Source organism: Lepidochelys kempii, chromosome 3 (genome assembly GCF_965140285.1).
Source record: "Lepidochelys kempii isolate rLepKem1 chromosome 3, rLepKem1.hap1, whole genome shotgun sequence".
Lineage (NCBI taxonomy): Eukaryota > Metazoa > Chordata > Testudines > Cheloniidae > Lepidochelys > Lepidochelys kempii.
In genome coordinates, this window is record NC_136382.1 from 2492563 (window position 1) to 2517675 (window position 25113).

Here is a 25113-nt window from a genome sequence, read left to right on the forward strand (position 1 = left end):
ACCAATCAAGAAAGATCTTGGGGTCACCATGGATAGTTCTCTGAACACATCTGCTCAGTGTGCAGCGGCAGTCAAAAAGCTAATAGAACATTGGGAACCATTAGGAAAGGGCTAGACAATAAGACAGAAAATATCATAATGCCATTATATAAACCCACACCTTGAATACTGCGTGCAGTTCTGGTCACCCCACAAAAAAGATACATTAGAAATGGAAAAAATACAAAAAAAAGGACAACAAAGGCGATTAGAGGTATGGACCCATTTCCATATGAGGAGAGATCAAAAAGACTGGGACTGTTCACCTTAGAAAAGGCGACTAAGGGGGAAAGATATGAGAGAGGTCTCTAAAATTATGAATGTGTGGAGAAAGTGAATACAGAAGTCTTCTTTAACTCCTTCAAATAACACACAAACCAGGGGTCACCAAATGAAATTAACAGACAGCAGGTTTTAAACAAATGTAAGGAAGTACTTCTTCACACAGTGCAGTCCAGCTGTGGAACTCGTTGCCAGAGGATGTTGTGAAGGCCAAAAGTATAGCCCCATTCAAAAAAGAATTAGATGAGTTCATGGAAGATAGGTCCATTGATGGCTATTAGTCAAGATGGCCAGGGACGCAATCCCATACTCCAGGTATCCCTAAACCTCCAGCTGACAGAAGCTGGGACTGGACGACAGTGGATGGATCATTTGATACATTGCCCTCTTCTGTTCATTCTCTGAAGCATCTGGCAGTGGCCACTATCGGAAGATAGAACATAGGGCTAAATGGACCATTGGTCTGACCACTATGGCCTTTCCTATGTTCTTATGACAGTTCTAGTCTTTTGCCCTCCTGTACAGGAGCCTGAAGCGCTTGATGCCCTCCTGGAATGGGCTGGAGTCAGCTCAATGTCCACCTGATCCAGCTTCTGTGAAATTTCCTGAAGTACATGTTCCTTCTGCTTTGGCACAGTTGTGGAGGACGTTGTACTCCAATCACATGTGTGGACACTAGAGCCTAGTCTACACAGATTTTGTACCAGTATAACTATTTCAATTAGGGAGTGCTGTATTTAGTAATCATAATAACTGTACTGGTACAACCCCTATTGTACAGGAATTTTACAACTTTTATACCAGTATAGAGCACCTTTATACTGATGTAATTGTTTCCACAATAGGATGGTTATAATGTTTTGACCAGACTAATATAGTTGAGTGTATATTGCGTTTTAGTCAAGTCGTACATCAATTTAAAGTAACATGCACAGATGAAATTGCACTGCCTTACCTAAATTGGTGCAATATCGTATATTTAGTTATACTGGTGCAACTTTCAGTTTAGACCAGGCACTAGTTTCACAAGATTTTTACTTCCTTGGTATTTGCTCTGTCATAATCTTAATAGTTTTTCAATTTGTCAGCATTCCAAGGTAGACAAAACCTGAATTTCTAATGTAAAAAACAAAAATAAGACTTCCAAAAAGAAGTTTCAGCCTTCTTTATACTCCAAATGTGTCATTTATTGCTTAATACTTATTTCCCTTTTTAGCTCAACCTTAAATAAGTCACATGAGAAATTCTTAAAACAAAATGGCGTTGCATATTTTGATGTTCTTAGAGCCTCTTACCACAATGTGAAAAGCTCAAAATGACTCTTGAATTTGCATCTTCCACATGACAGTCTGATTTCTGTGTTGAGTCACTGATCAGGCCAAGTTAAAGACACTTAATTGTATATTGTTAAGTAAGGCTGTCAATCCATGCCTTTGGTTCTTTTGACCCTGTCAATGATGTAATCCCACATGACTGTTGACCTTTCCTTTTTTTTTCTCCTATCATCCATTGTCTGCTTCCCAAGATAAGTCACGCTCTATTTTGGTTGGACTGAAACAAATACTGGTTTACATTTTTCAGAATTTATGCTTGTAAATGGGTATTTTTCTGTCAATATTTTTTGTGTGCAACCCCAAAATAAATTAGGCAGAACTAGAGGATTTTCAGCCTTTCCTCCTCACACTTGCAAGAATGGAATATACATCATGCTTCTAAAATGGTATAAAAGCAAATCTGAAAACAGTATCTCTATAAGAACAAGCTTTATATTCACCACTGGCTTGCCTCCTAGTTAAATACAAATTTTTCTTTATCGTTATTTACTAACGGGAAGCTGAGACCCAGCTTCACTTTTTTCTTTTTAGAAATATTTAGCTACCATATTAGAAACCCTGATCTGGAAACTTCCATAACTTTATCCTTGAGCCATCAGGAATGGAACCATAGCAAAAGAGACCACATTGGACAGTTTAAGCCTCCACTTCAGCACAGCTATCCTCTACTAACTATGAGAGAGAGCTGAAAACACAAGCTTTTTAACAAGATAGGTTATAAAAACTATACAAGTAGAAGCCAAAAATAAAGGGCTTTGAAAAAAATTCAGCAAACAGTATCTTGTGTTGACCCAGGGGAAGTATTTTTCACTCACCTCTATAATTTAAGGGACAATTATTGTCCTCAGTACACAGCCTGATTAAGGGGTTCTCCAAAGGAATGAAGAGAGAAAAGAATCTTCTCCCAAATCACACAGACAATCCCTTTGGCTACTGTTGCAGTAGCACTTATGGCAGGTGCACCATCCCCCATTCAACTCAGCACACAATATTGCACACCTTCTGCACAGTTCCCCAAAGTCATGCTCCGTCTTTCCCCACAACTGAATTACACCAGCTCCACTTATCCAGGGTCATCCAAGGAAAGGGAGGATTTGTGCGTAAGTCCATAAATCTACTCTGCTTTGTGTTCTGTAGTGATCAACACAATAGATTAGAAATATAATGCAAATAACATAGTTTGAAGAATTAATGTAAAAAGTATCATCATACATTACCCTATGGATTAATCTTTATATTAATGAGCTATGAACTGTCTGAGAAAACACTGACTAAAATACTACAAAACTTTACTTCTTAGATCATACTGTATGGTAAATATTCTTAAGTGAATTATATAATCAGCTAATATTTTACCTAAGATTTCAAGAACTGCAGATAAATACTGCACATGCCTTAATTTTTAAAATTTCACTTATCTTTTATGAATAATTCCATCGCTGTTTTTAATTTCTAAAATAAAGTAAAATCGGTTTTAAACTACAGTTTCCTCAATTGCCAAGATATAATCGTTACTCTTTAAACTTACGTGTATAGTATATGCCCAAATCAAGTACATATGTAGTAATCAAGCTGCTTATGGAAGTGTAAAGTGTTATGACTTACGATTACATCTTTTCTGCACAAATCTCAGCTTGCAGGCAGTCCGATATGTTGAAAGTCTGATAACATCAAAATTCTGAGCCCCTATAAATCAAAATGAAAAAACCCTATTTACTTTTCAACCTTTTTTCTTTAACATTCAGTTCACATGGTAAAATATTTCCCTCTAGTACATGATTGCCTGGCACTAGTTAATCAAATCTAAACCTTTGTCATTTTTCAACTGTGAACTCCTCAAGGTATAAAAATTTAGTACGTGCGATGCTTAAGAAATGTAAGAAAAAACACATTATAAACTGATGCAAATTTGGGATAGCTGTATTATTTCCAACTGGCAAATTCATATGTATATTATGAAAGTAAGCCTAAGTGACTAATAGTAGAGACTTTCTACTGCCACAAACACTTACTTGTTCATGCCACTTTTGAAAGTTTTGAGATTAAAGTAATTTGACTTTACAATACGAGGCAATAGATATATATTTTTTAAATTAATTAGTTTGTTTTGTCTCTGAAGCTGGCACAATTGGAAAAAATGGTTACTTGGTACCTGTATAGCAACTGTTCTTCCAGACGGATTGTCCATATATACATTCCACTGTCGGTGTATGTGCACCCAGTACACTTGAGTCAGCACGGGTGCAATGAGGAGGAGAAGGACAGGGGACCCAGTCTCCCCCTGTACATTGGCCCCTTACCGCAGGTAGGTGTCATAACAGCAGAGCCCCTTCCCCACTGGCATAATGGAGAGGTGGCCAGGCCAACTCAAAGTGGCATTGCAACCCTGTGTGCCTTATCGCCCATTCTTGCATTTGCGGTCCTTCTGACTCCCATGGGCACCAGGCACCCCAACCCCCAGTCTCCAGGAGGGTGGGAGAATTGGATCCAGGATTTTGGTGCCTACTGGGGAAGTGGAGACAGGAGGATGGAGTCTGGATCTCCCAGAACTGCCTGGCTCCTGGTGGAGCTCTCCATCCTGACCACCTTTCTGGATAAAAGCCATGGGCTGGCTGTGGGATGGGGAGATTGCAGGGACGGGTGCAGGAGGACAGCTTGGAGCTGGGTGTGGGGCAATGTTGGGGAAAAGAATACAGGGCTGGATGTGCAGAGGGAGAGTGTGGATCTGGGTGCAAAGGCAGCATGAGATAGCTCAGGACTGGGCATAGGGGACAACCGTCAGAGAGCTCAAGGCTGGGTGTGCGGATAGAGGGGGTTGGGAAGGGATCAGAGTATGCAGCACTAGGAGCAGAGTAACAGAGAGAGAACTCTGGGACCCCTCCTTCAGAAAATTCTGGTTCTGCCAGAAATTTTTGGTAGCAGCACTGTTGGAGCAGTGCACATGCCCTGCGCCTGTCATGTTTGAAATGGAGAGCTTAAAGGGTGGGACTACCTCAGCCCCTTCATACCAGAAGCTTGGTCACAACTCAAGCAGTGGAGTATGAGGGAGGCTGTGGAATATATACGTGCACAACACATTTTCAAGAACAGTTACTGTACAGATATGCACAATCAAGTTGCAGTGGGTTTAGGTTGGATATTAGGAAAAACTTCTTCACTAGGAGGGTGGTGAAGCACTGGAATGCGTTATCTAGGGAGGTGGTGGAACTTCCTTAGAAGTTTTTAAGGTCAGGCTTGACAAAGCTCTGGCTGGGATGATTTAATTGGGGATTGGTCCTGCTTTGAGCAGGGGGTTGGACTAGATGACCTCCTGAGGTCCCTTCCAACCCTGATATTCTATGATTCTATGAATCATTTGAAGGAGGAAAAAAAGTGTTATATACTAGCAGTTCTTATTTCAGGTGGTGGAGTCTACTGGAACAAAGACTATAAAACTGATTCACTGAAGTCTACAACCAACCTGGGATACCTGAGTAACAGTGCAGTGTCTCAAAAAGGTATGTACTGATGACCATGTAAGCAGCTTTGCAAACATCCAAAATGGGCACTTTACTGAGAAAGTAGCGTAAGTAGCTTGAAACCTGGTAAAATGGGCATTTTACTATCACGGGAGTTGTTAGATAAATCATAACAGGTCCTTATACAAAATGAAATCCACTGAGATTCGTTGAGCAGAGCTGCCTTCCCTTTCATTCTTTTGCATAAGTCATGCTCCAAATTGTCTCATACTACTGATATAAAAGGACAGAGCTCTACAAACATCCAGAGAATGAAGCCTCTCCTCATCACTGTGTGAATGTTGTTTCAGGAGGAAAAATTGGCAAGCTGATAGATTGGTTTTAGTGAAAATCCAAAATGATTTTCAACACACTTTGAATGCAGCCTCAAAGAGACTTGTGGAGAATCATGTCAGGTGGATCCGCCATAAGAGCCTGCAACTCAAACTCTCCAGGCAGATATTATCACCATCAAAGAATCACTATTTTCGCCAATAGGTGGAAGAGAGAACAGGAAGCCATTGGCTCAAAAGGGGGGCCGATAAGCCACAAGAGGAGAACATTGAGATCCAATGCGGAACTGGATCCCAAATAAGTGGATAAACTCTGATAAACTCTTTGAGAAACATGACTACCATGGAATGTGAAAAAACCAAGGTATCCTGTATCAGTGGGTGGATAACTGATATGGAGGCTAATGGAACTCAAAAACTCAGGACTCTTAGTCCATCCTATTTGAAAACATCATAAACTTAAGCCTGAGTAGAAGAGAGCTGATAGGTCACAGCCCAGGCACAGAAACTTTTCGATTTAGTGAGGTAGGTCGATCTCATAGATTTTTGTCATCTGCAGATCAGGATATTCTGGACTTGCTGATAGCACAATCTTTCCAAACAGTTTAACCAATGAAAATCCACCGCAGGAGGTGTAGTGTGTGGGTCGCAATGCAGAACTCTGCTCCGATCTTGAGACTGCAGATCCTTAATCAAAAGAAGCATTCCTGGGGGTTGAATGGAGGGTCCCTGGAAATCAGTGTCCCAGAAGCCCCAGTTTGGATGAAGCAACATCAGGATAATTGTGTTATGGTCTTGCCTCAGTTCCTGTAAAACTTTGGAAATTAATGAAACTGGAGGAAAAACATATGGAAATACCTCTGTCCAGGAGAAATGCATCTGTAAGCAAACCTGGACTTAGACTCAACAGAACCGCATGCATTTCTTGTTTAGGCTCATCATGAAAAGGCCCATGGATGGTGAATCCCCACCCATGAAACATATCATTTACCTTTTTGAGAGGCTACTTGTGACAGTGAGTTAAGTTTCTGCTCAGGCAATCTGCTAGAGTGTTCCTCACACCTGGTAGGTGAGACATCCTCGATGTGATGATGTTGCAGATGCAGAAATTCCAGATCAATTACTGTCACACTGAACTGATCTGGCTCCACCCCGCTTGTTCAGGTAAAACAGCAATTGTGTTATCTGTTAATACCTGCAATGTGAAACCTTTGATAGAAAGAAGGAATGTCTTGCATGCCCAAAGTATGGCTCAATTCCAAAATGTTTATGCAGAGGGAAGCTTCTTGTGGCTTCCAGAGAGCCTCAGTTTGTATCTCACCTGCATGAACATCCCACCCCTTAATCAAGGAATCCATTATGAAGGTCATCGTTGGTGCTGGAGCAGAAAAGAAGATTGGAGAGCTTATCCAGGTTCATCCACCAATCAAGGGAGAAGAGCACTCATGCAGGTACATGGATCAATATGCACAGCTGATGCCTGATTAGTAGCAGCAACTGAGGTAAAGTCTTCCATGTTGAGTCATGTAAATCACAGTGCCATACATCCCAAAAGATGTAGGTAGAAGCAAACTGACAATATTGGCTCAGCTTTTATCATAAACTTATGAAGAAATCTAGTCAGAAAGTGGTCTCAAGGTAAGTATGCCATCGCTGTGGTGAAATCAAAGACAGCTCGCACAAATTCGATCCTTTGAACTAGTATCAATGTTAATTTTTCTGCATTTATTTTCACTCCCAACTGTACGAACAATGACTGGATTTGAAGAATATTGTTCTAAGCCTGATCTCTGCATTGACTGCGGATGAGTCAATGTTCCAGGTAAGGAAAAATCTGGATCCCTGAATGTCTTTGGCAGTGGCGGCTACCGACCTAACATTTGGTAAATACCAATGGGGCAGAAGACAGGACAAAAGGGAGTAAGGGTCTACTGGTTGTAAATGACTCACATTACAAATCTCAGGTGTTTCCTGTAGCTCAGATGAATTGTCACATGGAAATAAGCATCCTGCAAAGTGAAGGCAATGTACAATTCTTCAGGGAAGGAATGATAGAAAGCAGGGAGACAATCCTGAACTTTATTTTTTCGATGAAGGTATTCAACTTTCTCAAATCCAGGACAGACCTCAGATCACCTCTCTGCTTGGGAATGAGGAAGTATTAGGAGTAGAACTGCTTTCCCATGTTGTAGAGGGGGTGGGGCGGTACCTCTTCTATGGGAGGAAACAATACCACTTGAAGTAATGCAGTCTCATGAGAGGGATCCCTGAATATGGATCAGTAAGGTTGGTGGAGGTAAGGCAATGACTGGAATTCCAGAGCATAATCTATCTCCACAGTACCCAGAATCAATTTGTTTCTCATTATGGAGTTCCACGTACTGAGGAAAAGGGATGGCAATCTCCAAAGGGAGGGGAAGGATCTAGGAAATCCCAAAGAAGCCACGTGCTGTCACAGTTCATGGCAATTGCACCTGTATTCCCCCTCTGTGGCCCACAAAGGGCACTCATACTCTAGGCTCCCAGCTTCTGAGCTATCACTTCTCTTGGGAAGGGACCCACATCTCTTCCTCTCCTGACCAAGATTTTTTCCAGCAGCCCAGTTCCCTGCCAATGTTGGGAACAGGCCAGCGTCCACACTTTTCTTTCTCTCCTTAAGCCATGGACAAGATAATTGCCAGCAGTTATGTTAGCACACAGCCTTTATAAGCAAGTACATTTATTCTTAAGGTGAAAGCATTACAGAGAAAACATTAAAAAAAATAACCTACACACATGCTCATAAGCTTTCCAGAGATCACTCCTGAACTGCAACAAGGGGTCTGGCAGTAGACAGTTCTTCAAATCCCACCAAAAGGTCTTTCTGTGCTTACAAGGTCATATCACCTTTGGCTCAGAACCAGCCCAACCATGACTACTTCAGTCTTTCCCTTAGAGACCTTGGACCTTTGATCTTCAGATTCTGGGAACAGGTAATGAGCAGACAATGGTAGTCTCCTCAGGGAGTAGCTTCTGGGTTTTTGTATAAGCTTTTGCAAAAGGCTGGGTTTTCGCATAACTGAGGTGGGAAATTTGCATTCACCTCCCCCTAGAGAGGTTACATACAATCACAGTCAAAATAATACATAAGCCATTAATTTAATACAATGGAACCCAAACATAGTTACTACAACTCCTGAAAGCATCTGTTTCCTTAGGAGGGTAAAGGACTTAAAATATCACTTCTTTGAAACTGGAGTATAAAATCCTATGAGGCAGAGAATAGCCTTGGAGTTTCAGAGTTTTCATGGCAACTTCAGGTTTTTCTGCAAACAGGCTACAACTCTGAAAAGGCAAGGTTTTTATTGTTGACTGCAATTCCTTAAGTATCCCTGAGACCTGGAGCAACGATGATAGCTGCATAAAAATCCAGTTAGCAATAGACCAGGAAGCTGCATCTGCAGAGTCTACAGCAGCGTGCATGGAGGTTTTTGCTGTCAATCATCCTTCTGCCACAATGGCCTTGAATTAATATCTGTACTTTTCAAGCAACTTTTCTTCAAATTTGCCTAGGGAATCCCTATTAATAAAAAAAATATTTTTATAACAGTGCCTGTTAATTGGATAGTCACATTTATAGACTGTCTGTAGAGTAATACTTTCTTCCAAAAAAGTCCAGTCTTTTTTTTTTTAAGCTTTGTCCTTAGGCACTGATTTGGCCTGGCATTGTTTAGTTTCCTCATTGGCCACAGACACAACCAGGAAACCCAGCACCGGCTATATAAAAAAAACTGTTTGAACCCCTGTTTAAGGTAGCAGAGAAGCTGGGGTTTACCAGAATATTTTGTCTGGATCCAAGAGCACTTCAGAACTACAGTCTGGAGAGTATCCAGGAACTTACGCAAATAGGCTCCCAGGGTGGACGCTGCTCTCATCAGCTCCTGGAAAGTCTTGTAATCCTCTGTAATGGAGGAAGACATTTCTGGAGCAATTGCTTAAACTGGTGAGGATGAAGAGATGAGAGTGGGAGGTTCAAAAATATCCTCCATTTCTTCCTTCTCTGATGGATCCAGGCAAGACACCTGGCTCAGTACAGGAGGACGCAGGGTTTCTTTTGTGACAGGAACAGGCACAGGTGAAGGAGGCTTGGGTCTGGAATGGGTGGCAGATACTAACCTTGTGTGATGATGAACACATCAGTGGATCGAATATAAGCAGGGCGCATACTGTGGAGACTAAAGTACTGTATTGGGGTGCCCCATGAAAGGCAAATCTGTAGACACGTGCCTTTCGTGTCATAGGCATGCGTTCAAGAAGAATGTCGCTCAAAAGCTGGCCAAGATGACCATCAAGATCTGAAGGGATCGGTCTGGGGAACCCTACTCACCAGATTCAGAGTCCAAAGAAATATAGCAGTCCTCCTGGACCAGAAGTGCAGTACTAGAGTAGGTATCAAAGAAGGCCCAGTTAGGGTGTGAGGCCCCCAGAGAAGTATGCAGCAGTACTATGGTCAGCACCAGTGCAGGAGCCAGCACTGAGGTTGGCATCATTGTTGGCACTGCAGCAATAGACCCAGCTTCTCTGGGTCTGGAGAAGTGACGAGTCCAGGAGCAATGGGTACAGCTGGTCCTTGACTGCAATGAACACCTGTGGCATGGAAAGCACCGAAATAGATGGAAGCACCTCTACAGATATTGAACAGAAAATCACTAACAAAGTAGGTACCAGTCTCAACAGCACCACGGGTGTCACTACCAAACTTGACAGCACCGGAGGATAGCATTTCTTGTGCTCTGGTCTCAATTCAGTGCTGCAGAAGTATCTGTGATGTTCGTCCTTGTGCAAAGACTAGGAGCCCGTCTCAGATCTAACTCAGTCTTTTTCCAGTGATCTCTTACGGACCTTTGAAGAAGGTCCTGGAGAAGCAAAACAGCATCTCATTTTCACCATGAGCTTTGAATGCTCTTTTGAGATGCAACTAAAGGAGCACTTTTTGTAGAGAAGTACTCAAGCTCTATCAAGAAGCAGTAAACAGGGTCAGAGTAGGCCTGAATCACCTTTCCAACAGGAGTTCTCTGGATTTCTTAGTTAAGATAAGGACCTACATATTGAACATTTGTCCGTGGCCCAAACAAACAAACTCAACGCCCATTGTTAGAAGGCAACATATCTCTGCAGGAGTCCTGCTGTTTAAAGCCTAGAGACTTCTGCATATTTACAGCAGTGCAAACTCCAGGAAGGCATTAAAATAAGAGATCCTTCTAAGGGATAAAGTACTGCTAAGCTAACACTAATGAACTATTTACAATAAGAATTTAACCACAATAGCTAGCTAGAAAGAAACTATATCTCCAAGAGACACAGGGAGCTCTGATTCTCACCACAGGCCGTGAGAAGGAACCGCGAGGGAGTCATAGCAGCCCCACCCTTTATGCTGTCAACTGCAAGCACAAGGACACATAGGGCACATGCAACTACTCCAACAGTATTGCATGGGCAGCTGTCAGGAGCGTAGGTCCCTCCACTGCCCTGGGTGGAGGACCTGGAGGGGGGTGGGGACATGGGCAGGGGGCTACTTTTGCCCCCCCAAGCCGTCGGGGGAACAACAGGCTCCCCTGCCCTGCTCCAACTTTCATCTTGGCCAGGGGCAGGGCGTTCAGGGGAAGAGGAGGGGTGGGAGCAGGCCCTTGGGAGGAATGGGAGGGGTGTCAGAGCCAAGAGGGAGCAGGGCCTCAGAGGACCCCTCACTTTTTGGAAGGCTCCGATGCCCTCGCCCAGAAGGAGCAGGGAGGCCAAGGCTAAGACAAGTCTATTTAGAGGCTTGGGGGGAATGCAAAGAGTAGTTTTCGTTATTTTTAAATCTACTTGTCTAAGCTCTACGAATGTTTGCCCTGTAGTGCCTCCTGCTGACCTACTGTAGTGCTGCAGGTACTGCATTCCTCAGTAGTCCTGTAAATGGTGGCCGCCCCAAACAACGCTCCCTTGGGGCTTTGCATGCCTCTACAGGCACACAGCCCTCAGGCTTCAAGAATAAAAACATAAGAACAGCCATACCGGGTCAGACCAAAGGTCCATCTAGCCCAGTGTCCTGTCTTCCAACAGTGGCCAATGCCAGTTGCTTCAGAGGAGGAAAAAACTGCTGATACTTTGAGTCTTTGGCTAGTTATTCTTCAGATTCTTTTTTGGCCTTCCTAATTATATTTTTACACTTCATTTGCCAGAGTTTATGCTCCTTTTTATTTTCCTCATTAGGATTTAACTTCCACTTTTTAAAGGACGCCTCGAAATGCTTCTTTTACTTTGTTGTTTAACGACAGTGGCATTTTTTTTGGTCCTCTTACTCTGTTTTTTTAATTTGGGGTACACATCACACAAACCCAGAGTCTTTAAATAATATTCCCTTCTCCTGGGGTCCAAATTATTTAGTTCAAACAGCTTCTCCTAAAAACATCTCCCCTTTAAGTTCAGGTGTCTTCCCATCCCTCCTTCTTGGGATGAGGGGATTTCAGTCCTGGCCTGTAGTCTTGGAGAGGCTAACAGGTAGCAGTCATCCTGCTGCTGCTTGGAGCTCCTCTCTTTTAATGGAGCTTCCTTCTCCAGGAGCACCTCCCTGCAACTGAGGCATTATGGTCTTATCTGACCAGGTGCTCATCATTCAGTTAACAGCCTAGACGGACTCACTGTCCTTGAATTAGCTCATCACAAGTATGGAACATAAGCACATAAGAATGGTCATACCAAAGGTACATCTGCATGCCGTATTCAAGACGTCAGCATACCATGGATTTATATAGAGGCAATACAATATTTTCGGTCTTATTATCTATCCCCTTCTTAATGATTCCCAACATTCGGTTAGCTTTTTTGATTGCCGCTGCACATTGAGTGGATGTTTTCGGAGAACTAACCACGACTCCAAGATCTCTTTCTTGAGTGGTAACGGCTAATTCAAACCCCATCATTTTATACGTATAGTTGGGATTATGTTTTCCAGTCTACATTACTTTGCATTTATCAACACTGAATTTCATCTGCCATTTTGCTGCCCAGTCACCCATTTTGTGAGACCCCTTTGTAGCTCTTCACAGTCTGCTTTGGATGTATGTCTTATGGGTCCAGATTCCCCTTAAAGGGGCCAGCTCTTTGTTTTGAAGAAACTGCTTCTGTATCACTACATATTGTTACTGTCCACAAGCTCCCAAAAGAGAATTTTGGCAGGGTCCAAGCTCAGTTGGATCTGCTAGGAGGTAATAGTTGGAATCGGGGAGGTGTAACTCACAGACCCAGATAGCAGTTGGATTGTGATATCCCACCCCAAAGAGGAGTGGAGGCATAGACCTGCCATTTGGAAGGAGGGAACTCTGTAGACTGGAAAACAGTTTCAGAAGGGCAGTCTACCCAGGAACCATGGTATCTTGGACCCAATGTCTTTTCTCCAGTACCTATAGTCTCACACTCTGAGATTCCAGCTATAGTACTGTGTATTTGAAGGGTCACATCTAGTGAGCCACTCTGTAGTCTGAGTACTCTGGCCACTAATCCCATCTCTACTGCAACAACTTTTAACATTTCAAAAACCGTATGCCCTCACACTTCTCCCAAACATGGATTAGGTAAAAGAGAGGATTTATAAATTATGCTGAAGACCTGGACAGGTCTTACGTAGGTCTGAAGCAGGAGAAGTTTCAGATAAGACAGCATGTGAATCACAAAGGCTACAAACATTCATACTTCCCATCAGAGAAGTAGGATTCTAAGCTACAGTGATACAGCATCCAATTCTAGTTCTGGCAGTTCATGTGATCTCAGAACTTAAATCTGCCAATGAACTGAACTAAATACTTCTATTCACAGACTTCTTAAAATACCTGCATTTACCTCATCTTCATTTGGAAGAAGACAACTGTTTTGTCGCAGGTCCCTCTCTTTTAATATTTAGGACCTCCAACAGTTGACACTTTTAAAGTCATCCCAGTGAAGATGAGACTAATGAGCGAAGTGAAATGCCTCAAACTGCTTCACTATCCAGAACATTATAAGAACACCACACTCATCAGGACACAGTAAATATAAATAACCAGGATGAGACTACTGTGAACTAGAGAAAAAGCATTTTTGGTGCTGGGTCTTAGGTTGTAACTCACCATGCTAAGGGAGATCAGAACAGATTCTAGTTTGTCTTCAGTACTTGACATAAAGCCCACCTTCTCAGGAAGGCCAAACCACCACCACCAAAACAGAGGTTGCTTCTATTTAAGAAATGTCTAGATACAAGTGACAACCCTAAAAGTTGAGAACAGAACCTACTTATTTGCAATATTATAAACCTTTAAGAAGTTGTGATAGATGCAAGTATATAATAAAATAAAATAATAATAATAATTTATATTTGGGCAGAATTGGAGACCCCTTGTGCTAGGCATTGCACAAAAAGATGAAAAGGTCTAGCTTATGACAGACCACAAAATTTGAATGTGAAACAGGCAGTAATGAGGAGGGAGAACCAGAGTACTGTTTCTTTTGACAGCTATGATGGGTTTTGGTTTTTAGTTTTAGTAGATTTCTGCCTGTTTTTTATCCCATTAAGACTTCTAACTATATCTCAACAGTATGAGGAAGGTTTAACCATAGGTACTGAAAATTTCCCCTCTTCTAGATGGAAGAGATCCCAGTTACACTGGAGATTACATTTCAAACTATGGACCACCAATGCAGTTGCACTTCACTAATTTAGCACAAATCTCAGTCGGAATGCAGTTTGTGGAAAACAAGGACAAAGCCTAAGGGCATTCAGCTACAAAACAAGCTTAATTTGACAAGAGAAGATTACTTACTTTGTGAGGTAACTGAGGGTGTTACTGATGGGTGTCCCTGTGGGTGCTCTACTTGAGGTGTCGGTGCATCCTGGCACCGGGCACTTATGGTAGCAGTGTCTAAGCTGGTCACACGTGCACAGTAGTGCAAGTTGGTGCCGCGTCTAGCAGGAATATGACCCGAGCCCTCCAGTTCCTTCTCTACCGCAGAGTCCGAGCAGCGAACTCCAAAGTACGGGGGAAGAAGGTGGGTACAGGTGTACTCACTAGGGGACATATCTCGAAGAACCTCAGTTACTGCACAAGGTGAGTAACCATCTCCTCTTCTTTGAGTGCTATCCCTGTGGGTGCTCACCTTCAGGTGACTGTAGAACAGTGCCCCGGGAAGGCAGGAGGGACTTCGGATTCATTTGGGTCATATAGGTAAGTATGGTTAGACCAACTATGGAGTCAGCCCTGGAGTCTTGAGTGATTGCATAGTGCTCAGTGAACGTGTGGACAGAGGCCCAAGTGGCCACCCTACAAATCTCTAATATCAGAACATTGTTAAGGAACGCTATCGAGGTAGAAACAGGTCGTGTGGAATGCGCTCCGATGTGCATAGGAGGATTCGTGTTCTGAATACGATAGCACTGTTGAATGAACGCGGAGATCCATTTAGACAATCTCTGAGTAGACATTGCACAGCCTCTCGAACACTTGGTAGTAGAAATGAAAAGTCTAGGAGATTCCTGGAAAGGTTTGGTCCTTTCCAGGTAAAATGCTAATGCTTGTCTGATGTCCAATGTGTGCAAGACGGTCTCTGTTGGAATCTTGTGAAGCCTGGGATAGAATATAGGAAAATGGATTGGTTGGTTCATATGAAAGGATGATGTTACCTTTGGTATAAATTTTTGGATTGGGTGTAGCGGGACCTTGTCTTTGAAGAATATTGTGTAGGGAGGATCGGCCATGAGCGCCCTGATCTCACTCACCCATCTGGCGGAAGTAATGGTGACCAGAAATACCACTTTCATGGATAAATGCAGCAGGGAACAGGTGACTAAGGGTTCAAATGGTAGTCCAGTGTGGCATTTCAACACCTGATTGAGATCACAGGCTGGGGTAGGTTGGCAAACTTCTGGGTGAACGTTCTGGAGACCCATGAGGAAGTGTTTAGTAATTGAGTGTGCAAAGATCAAGTTCCCGTCAATCTCATGATGGAATGCAGTAATAGTTGTGAGAGGAACTTTGAGCTCGTTGCTAAATCCGAGCCTTTCAGCTCCAGCAGGTATTCTAACACTAATGGTAGTGGTGCTGTGGAGGCCATCAAGTGTTTTTCTTAACACCAGGAGGAGAATCTCTTCCATTTTTGAAGGTAAGTATTTTGTGTGGACCTGTATTTAGTAATATGTGTTTAACTTGTTCCGAACAGGTTAGTTCGCCATGATGGAACCATGTAGGAGCCACAACTGTAGATGGAGTTTCTCCGGATTTGGGTGAAGAGTGTGACCATTGTTCTGAGACAGCAGGTCCGGACAACGAGGGAGAGCTTGAGAGGCGCATATCACCATGCGCATCAGGTAAGGGTACCACGCTTATCTGGACCATGTCGGGACTATGAGGATAACCTTGGCCTTTGGTCTATTCGTGTCTGGTGTATCACATGTGATATAATTGGAATTGGTGGGAAAGCGTACATGAGTTGTGAATCTCATGTGATGAGAAAGGCGTCCCCCAGTGACCGGAGCCCCATCCCCGCTCTCGAGTGCAACATAGCACATTTGCTGTTCATTGAGGATGTAAACAAGTCGATGAGGGGAGTGCCCCACCGGCAAAAAATGGAGAGCAAATCTCTCCCATTCATTTCCCATTCGTGCTCTCAAAAGAAGTACCTGCTTAGCGTGTCGGCCATCGCGTTCTGAGAGCCCAGAAGGCAGGAGGCCGAAATGTTTATGTTGTGGTGCGTGCACCAGTTCCAGAGTGTCATGGCTTCGGTGCATAGTGAGTGAGACCAAGCACCCCTTTGTCAATTAATGTAAAACATGCAGGCAATGTTGTTGGTTACGATGCGAATGGATTCATTCTTCATGTGCGGTAGGAAGTGTCTGCAGGCATTGCGGACCGCGCATAGTTCTAGGAGATTGATGAGAAACTGAGTCTCTGCAGGAGATCATTTGCCTTGAACCATGCGCAGGTGCATATGGGTTCCCTAGCCTATCAACAAGGCATTCGTCGTGATTACTATTGATGGGGGCTCCTGTTGGAACAGGATACCCACGCATACATTTTCTGGTATGTATGCATGTGTCATTTTTGTATTCAAAGTTATGCATACATTTTCTTTGCAGAAACGTCTACACCCTCTTCCTCAGTCTTTTAGAGGAAGGCATGTATCTGTCATGGAGTCACCGAGCGATGCTCTGGAACTACTCCATACAAAGCCAGTCAGGAATCTGGGGAAGCCGCCTCTCCCCAGGGCAAGAAGCTTACACAACTTCGACCTTCCTGGGACTGACCTTGGAGCATTCAGCATCCCCATCCACACAGTGCACTTTCCACAGCAAGTCTGCACAGGCAGGGCTCCTGGGGAAGCAAGGGGGTCCTGCACCCCAATTCCGCAGTCAGACGTCACTCTCAGCCAGCCAGTAAAACAGAAGGTTTATTAGACAACAGGAACATGGTCTAAAACAGAGCTTGTCGGTACAGAGAACAGGACCCCTCAGTTAGGTCCGTCTTGAGGGGCAGGGAGGCCAGAGCCCAATCTGAGCCCCCCTCCATTTCCCCGGCCAGCTCCAAACTGAAACTCTCCAGCCCCTCCTCTCCTTTGTCTCTTTCCCGGGCCAGGAGGCCACCTGATCTCTTTGTTCTCCAACACCTTCGGTTGGCACCTTTGCAGAGGAGGGGCCCAGGCCATCAGTTGCCAGGAGACAGGATGTCGGCCATTCTTTGTGCAGACACCATCACGCTGGCCCCCTAGGGCTCTGCCACAATCACACACCCTTATCCCACCACCTGGATACTTAACTGCATAGGGGAAACTGAGGCACCCACACAGTATTCAGAGAAAACATAAGAACATTCCCACTTTGTCACAGTATCATTTTCAAGTGGAGATCTCAGTTACACTGGGTCTCGCTTTCAGATTACTGCAGTGAGCGCATTTTGTGGGATATGTGTTTCCCCAAGACATCAGACACACAGACAGTGTCTGTCTGAAACGGACATTGCTTCGTAGCAAGAGCCGCATCGCATAAAGCCTGGGGAGCCAGGCATCTCTGACAGTTAACCGACCCTGGTGTGGAGAGGGTAAACTGAGAAAGCAAACTTTTTTTTTTCCTTAAAACTATCACCAACACTAGCTATAACTTTTAAAAGGCTAACTATTTAAACTGATATGTTTTTTTAAAGGTTTGGTGAGAGTAACGAGCACTGCCCCTGAGCTCCATCTTCAGCCAAGGACAACTGAGAAGGAACTGGAGGGCTCGGGTTATGCGCACGCTAGGCCCAGCGCCAATGGCACCGCGAGATGCTTATGGCGCATGCACAGCCCGCACAGAGACTGCTATCATAAATCTCCAATTGATGGTGCCAGGATGTACCAACAGGGACAGCACTCGAAGAACTATGAATCATAGGGTTAGAAGGGACCGCAAGGGTCATCAAGTCTAACCCTCTGTCAAGATGCAGGATTTATTGAGTCTAAACCACCCAAGACAGATGGCTATCCAAACTTCCAGTAAAAAAAGCTTCCCTGACCTCCCTGTCACAGGGTGCACCACTCACTGCTGGACTGGCGCCTCCTTCTGGTGCTCTGGGGATTAGCTCAAGGCTCATACCCCCCATTCGCAATTTGCACACTGTCACGGTCTCTGCTGTCCACCTGTGGCCCCTCTCACAGCCTCTTTGTGGCTGAGCCCTCCGGCCATGTCACAGTCTGTGTTCCCTCCCTTCCAAGGGAGGTTTAGCTCAACAGTCTTAGGCAGTCTTCCCACTCACTGCCTCAGTGCCACTCACCCAGTGGCTGGTAAGGAAACCTGGGCCAGCCCAGGGACGCTCAATCAGCAGTCTGCACTTTCTCTTTCTGACGTCACTGCTCTATCCCTGGGCTGCTTCCTACTACAGGTTCCCCTTTTCTTCCTAGGCCTACCAATTCCCTAAGGCCTCCTCCCTCTTCCCAGGGAGTGACTGAGGTTTGCAGCCTCCACTCACTCCTCCCTTTCTCCTGGGAGTGTCTTCCTTTTCCCAGCAGCCTCGTTTCCTTTCAGCTCCTCATCTTTATATGCCCTGCCTATTCCTGCGCAGCTGAGCCTCCATAATCAGCTGCCTAGTGGGCTCATTGGCCCATCTGGCCTGCTTTAAACCCTTCAGGGTGAGTCACCCCATCACACTCCCAAAGCAGTCTGTTCCATTTTCTGACTGTTCTTACAGTTAGGACGTTTTTCCTGAGATTTAATCTAAATGAAGTCTGACCACTCGTCAGGAAATACTGCAAACCCTTCCCACTTCGATAGAACTTGTCCACTATACATTATGGTTACTTACCCTGAAGTAACTATGGTTCTTCAAGATGTAAGTCAGTGTGGATTCCACTGTAGGTTTGCACAAGCCTTGTGCACGTAAGGGCAGAATTTCTTTAACAGTAGTGCCTGCTGGGACTACGCATGCAACCGGCGTCAATCTGGCGCAAAGAAGGGTCACTCCAAACAGAAAAATAGAGGCTTCAGACAGAGCTCAGTGTCCTCTGATAAGGACTGAATGCAAATCTTCCAGAGATAAATCACCATAACCTGGACGCCATCAAGGACTGGGGAGAAGGAGTGTCCTGCTGTGCAAAAGTCCCTGCCGGCACAGATTGCACCTCTGGCTCCTCAGCGTCCATGCCAAACATGGGAACCTCTATTTTACCTCAGTCTTTTCTTGGCTTGGTATTTCAGGCTGCCTGTGATGGTAGGATGGTCTCAGTGGCTTCAACTGGGGTTGAGGATAGTACAGCTTGAAGGAACAGTGTAAATCCCCAGAGGATAAAGGGTGGCCTTTGAGTCTTTCAGCAAGTGTAGAGCACCATATAGCTAAGTCCTCAATCATGGCCTGTACCTCTCTCAGGAAACCTGATGCTTGAAGACAACACTTTGCACATTGTCACCATGGTGGCCACAGACTTTGCAGCAATGTATAAGCCATCTATCTCAACCTGTAAAGACATCTTTTCAATCCTCTGAATAGCTTTCAGACAGGCTCCTGTTGGACCTGCTAGGTGACAGCTGGCACCCACAAATGTGTAACTCAAAGTTGGAGAGTGACTGGATTGCCAGCTGATTGATGTTGGGGTCATCTTCAATGCCAAGTCCCTTCCAGGTGCCATCTTCTCTCAGCTGGTCTTCGGTGTTGCTTGTCTGCTATATGGGGTTTGGATTAAGCTGACTTGGCCACTAGCAGGATCTTGGAGCTCATCCTTAGGATCCAAGGATGATGAGATATTCATGATTTGTTCCAGAAGGTGGCATTTCAGCCTCACATCTTGCAACTCCAACATCATAGCGGAGAATTTCAGGCACACTGAGCATCTGCTCAGTAAGTGCTATTCTCCTGGACATAAGAGGCACCCATTGTATCTATTTTTAAGGCTATTAGTCTATCATAGCATGCACAGGGCCCAAAGCCTGAAGGTTCAGTCCACCACTTTAAGGAGCCTTGTCCAAAGAAGTGTGTGGGGGAAGGTCATCTATTAGTACTCTGTCCAGATGGGTCAAAGTCAAAGTGGTTGAACAATCAATGTAATCAGAAGAGTTCTGAAGATATTTAGAGGATTTATCAGAAGATTTAGCTATAGCCAAGAGCTAGTGGATTAGACTCACCAGATTCTGCCTTGCTGCCACAGGCAGTAAGAGGGAACTGTGGGAACCTTCAGCCCTTTACGCCCTTGTACAGAACCTCAAGGCGGCAAAGGGCACATGCACAACCCCCATGGACATTCCTGAAGGACACACACCCCTATAATGAGATCCATACTGGCATCTTCAAAGAGCCATTAGAATTACATTCACACCACATCCCACCAAGTCCACTCCCTGAACAAAAACTTCTCTCTCACAAGCAGAGATTTTTAATAATCCAAAAAGGGATAAAAGTCAGTAACTCCAAGAAATCCCCTAGGGACTTCGATATACTGGCAAACTATTTTACATTTCTCTCAACCCAGAACGTCTTTGCAGACATGAGGTGCAGTACAACATTGCCATTCATTCCTGTCAATGGCTTGTTCCTCCATTAAATCCAGCCTGGTCACATCCCTGCATTCGATGTCCTACTATCTAGTCAGTGGTCGGCCTCCAGGTCAAACTGACCTTGGTTGTGCTTACATTGTTTTCTTTGGCATCCTATCATGTTTGTCTTCTGCAGTGACCCCACGATCATACTCTTCATTTTTTTTGAAGAGCTTATCTCCACTGTGTCCATCCTTCTGATGTCTGTTTCCCTTAATACAGCTGCTTCCAGATTACAGAATAATAGTTAACACACTGGTTTGATAAATTTTCACCTTGGTACCAAATTTAATGTTTTTATCAGTCCATAATTTCATTAATTTTTGTGTAGCACTTGCAGCTAAGGCACATCTCCTTTTAACCTCATCTCCATCAGCACTTATCAAGCTTCTTAAGTACACAAGATTCTACTTGTTCTGTGACTTCACAGAGGCTACACTTCAAAACCTCATCTATTATCCCTTTTCCAAGATGTAACTATTTTGTCTTCTTGGCATTTATTGTAAGTCCAAGTTGACTACAGGAATTTTCCACGGTAGCAAAGAGTATCATCATAAATTTAAACACATCTGTCAGTTATGTGTCATCTATATACACTAAGAATCTTAAATATAGATCATCCAATGTCATGCCATCCAACTTGCCTAATGTATTAGTGTCCAGTTTAAGAACAGGATGAAAAGTGATGGCTATTCCATGCCACTTTGTATTATACCAAACTTTGACTTGAAACAATTGTTTAACTTCCCACCAATTCTGACAGCACTGCAAGAGTCTTTTTACACAGCTTTTATAATTCCAACTATCTTACCTGGAACACCATATGATTTTGCTACTTTCAATAATGCTTCCCTCCAAATCAAATCCCCTCATGTTGGGATACTACAATATAGAGAAAAGGAGTAATTGTGGCACCTTAGAGACTAACAAATTTATTTGAACATACGCTTTCGTGAGCTGCAGCTCACTTCATCAGATGCATGTAGTGGAAAATACAGTGGGGAGATTTTATATACACAGAGAACATTAAACAATGCATGTTACCATATAGACTGTAACAAGAGTGAACAGGTAAGGTGAGCTATTACCAGCAGGAGAGTGCGGGGGCGGGGAGAACCTTTTGTAGTGATAATCAAGGTGGGCCATTTCCAGCAGTTGACAAGAACGTGTGAGGAATGGGGTGGGGGGGGGGTTGAAATAAACATGGGGAAATAGTTTTACTTTGTGTAATGACACATCCACTCCCAGTCTTTATTCAAGCCTAAGTTAATTGTATCCAGTTTTTTGTTGGATCTTTTCGAGTAGGGTGATCTCCTTCTTGGAGATGGGCAATGACGGCCCGGTGATTGGTGGTCTCGGACCTCTGATCTGTCCCGAGCCGTCGGAGATGGTCAGGGCCAGTCCCAGTGTTCTTGCCAGGTGGCATGTGCCTCAGAGGGTCTGCGCCAATTCACCAGAGAGGAACGCCTCGAGTCCCTCGATTGGTACCCCCGGTGCAGGGACCAAAGAGGGCTCCGCCTCTCTAGTCCTGAGGAGTGACAGCTTCAGGTGGGCAAGCAATGGCAGGACGCCCCTCTCGATGGAGAACGGTGCCACTGAGTCGGGGACACGTGCATAGGTCCCAATGCAGGTTTTCCCGGAGACTAGGGTACCACTGGAGCCAGTGTGAGTGGCACCGGGAGCATCAGGATCTCCTGAGCTGCTTGAAGGGCTTCAACGGCACCTGAAGCTGGCCAGGGCCTCCACCCCTATCTGGAGTCGCAGGTTAAGTATGGGATGGGCTGCACCGCTCGACTTGAGCTGGGGCCTGACTTCCCGAAGGAGGTGTTGAGCTGCCTGACCCGAGTCTTGGCTCACTCCCAGCCCTCTCCTTTCCCTTGCAGGAGGTAGGAGATCTTCCCTTTGGTCTTTTTTGGCTTCCTGACCGGAGCTGTGGAGGGAGACTGGTGCCGACTCATGTACGGTGCCAGCGGAGCATTGCGCCCGGAGGCCACGGTGCTTGGTGCAGAGTTGGACTGCTGCTCCGGTACCGGAGTAACAATTCCGTTAGGAGTGCTTTAAGATGGATATCGTGCTTCTTCCTCTTCATCCTAGTTTGAAGGACTTGCAGATACAACACTTGTTGCTTATGTTCCACTCGCCTAAGCACCTTAGGCAGCTGGTACGTGGATCACTGATGGGCACAGGCCGTTTGCAGCAATTGCAGGGCTTAAAGCCTGGGGACCAAGGTATGCCCTGTCCCCCGGCTGAGTCCCATTCGGGACTACGAGAACTTCAAGTACTACTACTAAGGGTAACTAGCTGTAACAACAACTATCTACAACTATACTACAAGTTCTACAGAGTTTGTACGAACAGAGAATGAGACAACGCTAGCCGAAGCAGCAGATGCTCCAGCACAGTCACTGTCAGAAAGAAGGAACTGAAGGTGGGGGGAACCGGTGACACCCCTTATACCGTGGCATGTGTGCACCGCTCCAGAGGGCGCCAGAGCCGGTCCCCTACAGATACTGTTGAGGGAAAAACTTCCGGCACCGGTGCATGTGGCAAGCACACACCAAATATGAAATGGACATGAGCAAGTTCTCAAAGAAAAAAGTGTGTGATTGTGTAAATTAAAGAATACCATATACATATGTAAAAAGGAGGAAGAACTAGGGATGCATAAGAACTTTAACTCTGGCTGAGTTTCCTGACTTGAGTGTTTCCCTTAGAAACTGATAACACTAAGGTTGCAAGTACTGAAACTATAAATGTAGAGTGTTCCATAAATCCACTCTCTTTGGAGTAAAAAATGGTTACATTGTTGTAGTTTCTTTAAAAACGCTGTAGCACTGTAGTGGAGTTACTATTTACTGAGTACATCCTTGTGGCCACATGTTTTGTAGGTACCCCACCTCTGTTAACCCCACTCTTGCAGGCCCCTTAAGAACTCCAGGCAGCATTTCATGTGGCTAACAGCATCCCCACACAGGGCTGGTTTAATAACAGAAGTGGTTCAAGCAATCCTCACGGTCCACAAAATAAAATCCATAACCGTAAGAGTTTATACCTAGTCCTGGTTCTTCTGCTACACATGGAACTCTTCCTCTGTCCCAGTCTGACATCCTTCTGGCAGCCACAGCCTGGCAGCTTCCAAACCCCTGCATAATCAGGGTCTTCCCTGCAGAAGCCTCTCTTACTTCCTGCATTTGCCTAATCTTCCCTCCTCACTGCAGCCACCTTCTGCCCTTTATAGGGAATTACGGTATCCAACACAGTAATCAGGGCTGGTCAGCCCCATGCCCTCCAGCAACAAGCCACCCTACCTCAAATACATTAATAATGATTTATCTGCAACACTGTGACTTACTCATATCCATGAATAGCTGTCTCTTCTCTGCCATTGTCCTTCTCCTCTTCCCGCTCTCCTCAATCATTCTACAGACAAAAAAGTAGAAACAGTGTTTATGCTACCAATTCTCCTAGCACAAAACCAACATACTGCAAACAAAGTTTATTTTCTTCATCAAGTGAAAGATTTTGATTTCGACCTGTTCTTGTCAAATCTAGTCAAACAAGTGAAAGTTACAGGCAAAATCAGCAAAAAAGAAAATACTACTGTCAAGCGATTACAAAAATTAATCGGGATTAATCACACTGTTGAACAATAGAATATCATTTATTTAAATATTTTGGATTTTTCTACATTTTCAAATCTATTGATTTCAATTACAACACAGAATACAAAGTGTACAATGCTCAACTTATATTTATTTTTTATTACAAGTATTTGTACTGTAAAAATGATAAACGAAACAGTATTTTTCAATTCACCTAATACAAGTACTGTAGTGCACTCTCTATCATGAAAGTGTAACTTACATACGTAGATTTTTTTTGTTACTTAACTGCACTCAAAAACAAAACAATGTAAAATTTTAGAGCCTACAAGTCTACTCAGTCCTACTTCTTGTTCAGCCAATCACTCAGACAAACAAGTTTGTTTACATTTACAGGAGATAATGCTGCCCACTTCTTGTTTAGAATGTCACCTGAAAGTGAGGACAGGCATTCTGATGGCACTGTTGTAGCTGGCGTCGCAAGATATTTATGTGCCAAATGCACTAAAGATTCATATGTCCCTTCATACTTCAACCACGATTCCAGGGGACATGCATCCATGCTCATGATGGGTTCTGTTCAATAACAATCCAAAGCAGAGCAGACTGACGCATGTTCATTTTCATTATCTGAGTCAGATGCCACCAGCATAAGGTTGATTTTCTTTTTTAGTGGTTCAGGTTCTGTAGTTACCATATCTGAGTGTTGCTCTTTTAAGACTTCTGAAAGCATGCTCCACACCTCGTCCCTCTCAGATTTTTGGAAGGGACTTCAGATTCTTAAACCTTGGGTCGAGTGCTGCAACTATCTTTAGAAATCTCACATTGTGATTTTTCAAATCTGCAGTGAAGTGTTCTTAAAATGAACAACATGTGACCATCTGAGACTGCTGTAACATGAAATATATGGCAGAATGCAGGGAAAATAGAGCAGAGGACATACAATTCTCCGCCAAGGAGTTCAGTCACAAATTTAATTAACGCATTTTTTTTTAACAAGCGTCATCAGCATGGAAGTATGTACTCGGG

At 44.1% G+C, this 25113-nt stretch overlaps 1 protein-coding gene across 21 annotated transcripts in view; it reads right to left on the reverse strand.

Moving 5' to 3' along the window:
* DTNB (dystrobrevin beta) overlaps window positions 1-25113 on the reverse strand; it is a 388582-nt gene that overhangs the window by 344792 nt on the left and 18677 nt on the right. For 16 of the 21 annotated variants that reach the window (XR_012157855.2, XR_013635525.1, XR_012157851.2 and 13 more), the window contains 2 exons: window positions 23835-23902; window positions 3261-3341 (listed from right to left, as the gene is read on the reverse strand). Coding sequence is in view for 6 of the 21 variants with exons in the window: in XM_073335462.2 (XP_073191563.1) it covers window positions 3261-3341; window positions 23835-23902 (149 nt within the window). In the remaining 15 variants the exon portion in view is untranslated. Of the gene's footprint in view, window positions 1-2654; window positions 2787-3260; window positions 3348-23834; window positions 23903-25113 lie in introns of those variants that run through there. The other 5 variants (XR_012157856.2, XR_012157857.2, XR_013635526.1 and 2 more) reach the window with 2 other exon arrangements.